Source organism: Chiloscyllium plagiosum, chromosome 26, assembly GCF_004010195.1.
Source record: "Chiloscyllium plagiosum isolate BGI_BamShark_2017 chromosome 26, ASM401019v2, whole genome shotgun sequence".
Lineage (NCBI taxonomy): Eukaryota > Metazoa > Chordata > Chondrichthyes > Orectolobiformes > Hemiscylliidae > Chiloscyllium > Chiloscyllium plagiosum.
Window position 1 is genome coordinate 44,980,304 of NC_057735.1, and position 5,554 is coordinate 44,985,857.

General features: G+C 45.6%; 1 protein-coding gene across 2 annotated transcripts in view; it reads left to right on the forward strand.

Moving 5' to 3' along the window:
• LOC122563308 (DENN domain-containing protein 2C-like) overlaps positions 1-5,554 on the forward strand; it is a 120,497-nt gene that overhangs the window by 52,589 nt on the left and 62,354 nt on the right. For both annotated transcript variants that reach the window (XM_043717023.1, XM_043717024.1), the window contains exon 2: positions 5,000-5,101. In XM_043717023.1, coding sequence (XP_043572958.1) covers positions 5,034-5,101 — 68 coding nt within the window. In that variant the 5' untranslated portion in view covers positions 5,000-5,033. The remainder of the gene's footprint in view (positions 1-4,999; positions 5,102-5,554) is intronic.

Genomic DNA, 5,554 nt, shown 5'->3' on the forward strand with positions numbered 1-5,554 from the left:
AATCAAGGATAATAGTGGGAAGTTGTGTGTGGAGTCAGAGGAGATAGGGGAAGCACTAAATAAATATTTTTCGACAGTGTTCACTATAGAAAATGAAAATGTTGGCGAGGAAGATACAGAGATACTTGCATCTAGACTAGAAGAGATTGAGGTTCACAAGGAAGAGGTATTAGAAATACTGCAGAGTGTGATAATAGACAAGTCCCCTGGGCCGGATGGGATCTATCCTAGGATCCTCTGGGAAGCAAGGGAAGAGATTGCTTCCATACATTGGATATGTATGGTTGTTTGTATCCATGTGTGTAGGTTTCTGTGTGTGTGTGTATGGATCTGCAATCCTGTTTGTATAGGTTTCTGTGTATATCAGTATCTGTGCATGTGTTCGTTCAGAGCTAGACAGTACAAACAGAGATAAATCGATGTTGTACTCCCAGCTTAAGAAAGTCAGTCCAGTTGTCACCACGCTGAGAAGGGGCAATGCAAGTTTACTTCGGCCATGTTTGTTTCCTGGTAGTGCTGACTGGGGTAAATAGTCTTCACTCGCTGTTTTCCGGCCAAAGCAGCATGAACTCCATGGTGCAGGCTGTCTTGGGGGTTACCAAGGAATGTAGGATTCATCAAGGAGCCACATGGTTGGATTGATGGCTTGCCAGGTGGGTTTTGAAAAATTCCTCAGTGTAAAGACCCTTCCAGTGAGGCAGGTGAACCCCCCCCCCCCCCACGCCCCCCCCCCCCCCCCCCCCCACCCCCCACCACCACTCAACGTCAATTCAAGGAGGAGAAAGTTAGAGACGTTTAGGGAGAGAATTGGGGCGTAGGCAGCTGAAGGTGTGGCTGTCAATACTGGAGGCGACTTAAAGCAGAAAATGGAAAGAGCAGAGAGATGGGGAAGGTCAAAGGAAGGGCAAGGAAATGTGTGAAAGAGTTGGATCAGATCTTCCTAGCCCATGGGAGGTGAGGAACCGGCAATAATCCTGACTTGGAATTGCACTGCTGTTCCCTCACTGTTACTGGAAAGCTCCCCTGACTGACAACTCCACGGAGATACATGAATTGCAGTGGATCGAGACAGTAGTTCAGATCCTCAGCGTTGAAGTCTACTCGGGTGTATCAGTACTTTGAAGGAGTGCAGTCCAGAGCGTGGCACCAAATGGACTGGGGGATCCCTGCATGTTCCCGTCGTGTAAAAGAATTTAAAAAGCTGTCTGAGGATTGCAGCAAAGTCGCTCAAATATGAGGATTGACTCTAGTGTAACAATGGCAGTTCAAAACCAGCTATTTTCCACTTGACAAAATGAGATGATATTTCTTGACTGATGTCCATTTGGTGATGTAACTTGATAAAGAGGGAACTTGCGTTGAATTTTCTTTTGATAACCTCAAGACATCCTGGTACTTTTAACCCAATAAAGTACTTTTTATTTCTAGTATCTCTTGGCATGCAGTGAATGATTGCAGCCGGTTTGTACTCAGCAAGATTCCATGAGTAGCAATTGCACAGTTTATTGGATGGTCCTCCGAATTAAGCTAAAAACCTAACAACTGAGCCAAGGTAACACACAAGACACAGTGTAGTTACATAACTTATAATGCAGGAAAATGTACCACAGTGCTTCACAGGAACATAATCAGAAAAATATTGCCACTTGTATTAAAAAGGGGATAGTAGCCTGGTCGAAGAGGTGTGTTTGAAGCCATGATTTAAAAGGAACTGAAAGAGTTTGAAAAGTAACCAGTTCAGGGAATGTTAGGGTTTGGATGGTTGCTAACAGTGAGGTGAGGGTGGAGTGGCTGTATAAGAAGATTACTGGGATCTGAAGGATTTGGGGCTGGAGGGTGTGCCTAAGATTGGGAGGATCAAGAACCTGGAGGATTTGAAGAGGAAGATAGAATTGTTGGGCATTGGTGGATTAGGAGCCAAGTGTAGAGGAATGTGCAAGGTGAGATAGGAGGTTTGTAAAATAAGAAAGGGGCAGCATAAATAATCTGCGTCGAATATGTCCATTTTAAAAGTTGTGATGGGAAATCAAGATGGTGGCATTGCATTCCAAGAGGCAAGTGTGGTGAAAGACAGAGGCTGGTAATTGTGAAGCTTCATGAAGCAGCTTGGTTAGGGTTGGGATTAAATTAGATTCTTAGATTAGATTCCCCACAGTGTGGAAACAGACTCTTCGGCCCAACAAGTCCACACCGACCCTCCGAACAGTAACCCACCAGACGTATTTCACAATGACTAATGCACCTAAAACTACGGGCAATTTGGCATGGCCAATTCACCTAACCTGGACATCTTTGGACGGTGGGAGGAAACCAGAGCACCCAGAGAAAACCCACGCAGACACGGGGAGAATGTGCAAACTCCACACAGACAGTCGGCCAAGGCTGGAATTGAACCTGGGTCCCTGGTGCTGTGAGGCAGCAGTGCTAACCACTGAGCCACCGTGCCACCCCACAGGATTAGGGTTAGGGCGAGAGCAGCTACCTAATTTACTGACTTCCAGAGTGACACGGGCTCAGACAATGGTGCAAAGAACCAATGCAGATTGGCAACACCATGTGCATTCATCATCTCTACCACTGACTTGGTTACAGGGTTGCCAGTGATGCTGAAACATTTTCTGGAGATTGTCTCACACAGCCCCTCTCTCCAACTGCCCTACCTCATTCAGCAGTTTCTCTCGGACCTCCAAAATGCTTAAAGATGAGAATTCAAGGAGGGGGGGGGGAGGGGTACAAGGGAGATGAGAAGGCTTTGTACAGCACCTCTCTGATTTTGCAGTTTTGTTCGTAACCATATTTTGTAAACTGTTATTTATTCTGTGGAGACTCCAGGACAAAGTGGTTAGGAACAGAACAGTCACTTGGATCCTATAAATTATCCCATCAATGCAGAGAGACTGTCTCCAGCTTTAAGATATTTCTTGTTTCAATTCATTTTCGAAAGCTGGCATTATTGGCAGAACCAACTCTTCCTTCAGGTACCCCTCTAAGTAGTTGGTTTGTTTTTTAGAGAAAGTGAGGACTGCAGATGTTGGAGATCAGAGTCGAGAGTGTGGTGCTGGAAAAGCACAGCTGGTCAGGCAGCATCTGAGGAGCAGGGGAGTCGATGTTTCGGGTCCTGATGAAGGGCTTATGTTGATTCTCCTGCTCCTCCGATGCTGCCTGACCTGCTGTGCTTTTCCAGCGCCACACTCTCCACTCAGTTGGTTTTATTTGGGACTGTTATTTGAAGGGTCCCAATGGAGCTGTTGGGGAATGGGGGCAGCAGGGGATAAACCAAGCCCCACCCTCCTGATTTGAATATTGCTGTTTCTCCTGTTGGAGTTTGTCATGCCAGCTGGAAGCTGGGAACACTGATCACCACAAACAGTCCAACTCCAGGTTTTCAAATACAAACATAACTGCAGCCTGTAAACCCAAGAATGGAGGACCACAAGACACCAGGAGCAGGAGGAGGCCATTCAGCCCACAGAGTCTGCTTTGCCATTCATTGAGATTGTGGCTGATCTGGTAATCCTCAACTTCCCTTTCCTGCATTTTTCCTTTTGATTCTCTTCCGGATTAAAAATCTTCTGTCTCAGTCTTGAATGTACTTCATAATCCAGCCTCTGTGGGAAAGAATTCCACACATTCACTGCCCTCTGAGCGAAGGTATTCCTCCTCCTCTGTGTTTTAACTGGGAGACCCGTTGTTATTCTGAGAGTATGCCCTCTGGTCTTAGACATCCTCACAAGAGGAAACAACCTTTCCACATCCAGCCTGTCAAATCCCTAAGAAGCAAATATGTTTCAATAAGATTGCCTGTCATTCTTATAAATTCCAATGCGTTCTGGCCTCAACCAACTCAACCCTCCCTCGTAAGAGAGTCCCTCCATAGCTGATATTAGCCTTATGTATCTTCTCTAGACTGCCTCCAATGCCAATGCATCTTTCCTTAGCTATGGGACCCAATGCAGTTCACAGTATCCCAGCTCTGGTCTGACTGGTGCTTTATATATATAGTTTTAGCAAATCCTCCCTACCTTTCTACCCCTTCCCTTTGAAATAAAGGCCAACGTTTCATTTGCCTTCGCCATTATCCACTGAACTTAGATGCTGCATTTTTTGTGATTCATGGATGGGAACTCCCAAATCCCTCCGTTCTGCAGCTTTCTGCATTTAAATAATATTCAACTCTTCTATTCTTCCAACCAAAGTGCATTGCATTTTTCTACACTGTATTCCATCTGCCAGGTTTTTTGCCCATTCGCTGACCTGTCTATATCCCTCTGAAGGCTCTTTGTATCATCCTCACCATCACTTGCCTTCCCACCTATCTGAAAACTTGGCATTCACTTTCCTTATCCAAGTCATTAATGTATCTTGTAAATAACTGTGGCCCAGTACTGATCCCCGGGCACATCACTAGTTACATGTCGCTAACTTGACTATGCCCCCCTTATCCCAGCTCTCCATCTTCTGCTGGTTAGCCAATCCTCTATCCATGCTAATACCTTATTAAGGAGCCCAATGTGTACTACCCTGTCAAACACTTTCAGGAAATTAATCTGTTACATCCACTGCTTCCCCTTTATCTATCCTGCTTCCTCAAAGAATTTGAATGAACATCCTCAGTAGGATTTTCTCTTTGTGAGGCCATGCTGACTCTGCTTGATCAGTTTCCATTTCTAAATCAAATTAAAAGCTTGCTTCTTTAAATCCCAAAGACCCAAGAGAGCAGTTGTTGCCAGGCTATGACCTGCACTGACCAGGATAACTCATAACCACAACCTGTCGATCCTGTCTACAATCACCTCCCCCCATGGGGGTTTCTGCTCAATAACCGCAGGAACAGGGTCCCTCAGAGTTGCAGGTCTGCACTCTAGATTGGAGATCAGTATCTGAACCATTTCTGTCTGTCCCAGTTCATTGAAACAGCCTCAATCCTCTGACCCTGGGTTGTTGTTTGATTTAAAATCTCTTATGTTTAAGCTCCTCTGTGTCTCCTTTCATATTCTAGGTGTACATGACACTGTGTGCCAGGAGATGGAGTGATGAGTGATACCAGAGCTGGGGTTTCAGCAGCGTCTCACTCTCCCAGCAATCCCTCACCTTACAGAAGGTCAGTATAGGCAGCTCACTGAGCTTCGGTTTCAATGTTGCAGAGTTGGGTGTATCGTCAAATTGCAAGATTCTGAACTGTTTTCACCTCCAAGGTCTTTTTTCCTCTCGCCTTCGTGTTTTTCTTTCACTTTTTCTCCCTCTTTCACTTTCACTCTTCTCTTTCTCTCCCTCTTTTGCTCTTTTCCCTCTTTTGTGCTCCATTCTGTATCTTCCTGTATTTCTCCAGTGTCTCAGTTGGTCTTACTGTCAAGGATGTTTCTCTCCTCTCCTCTCCTCTATCTGTCCTCGGTATGACTTTCTCCTGTGAGTTTGTGTGTGCCCCTCCCTCACTCTTACTGTAATTTGTATGTGTTAGATTAGATTAGATTTCTTAGTGTGGAAACAGGCCCTTCGGCCCAACAAGTCCACACTGACCCGTCGAAGCGCAACCCACCCAGACCCATTCCCCTAC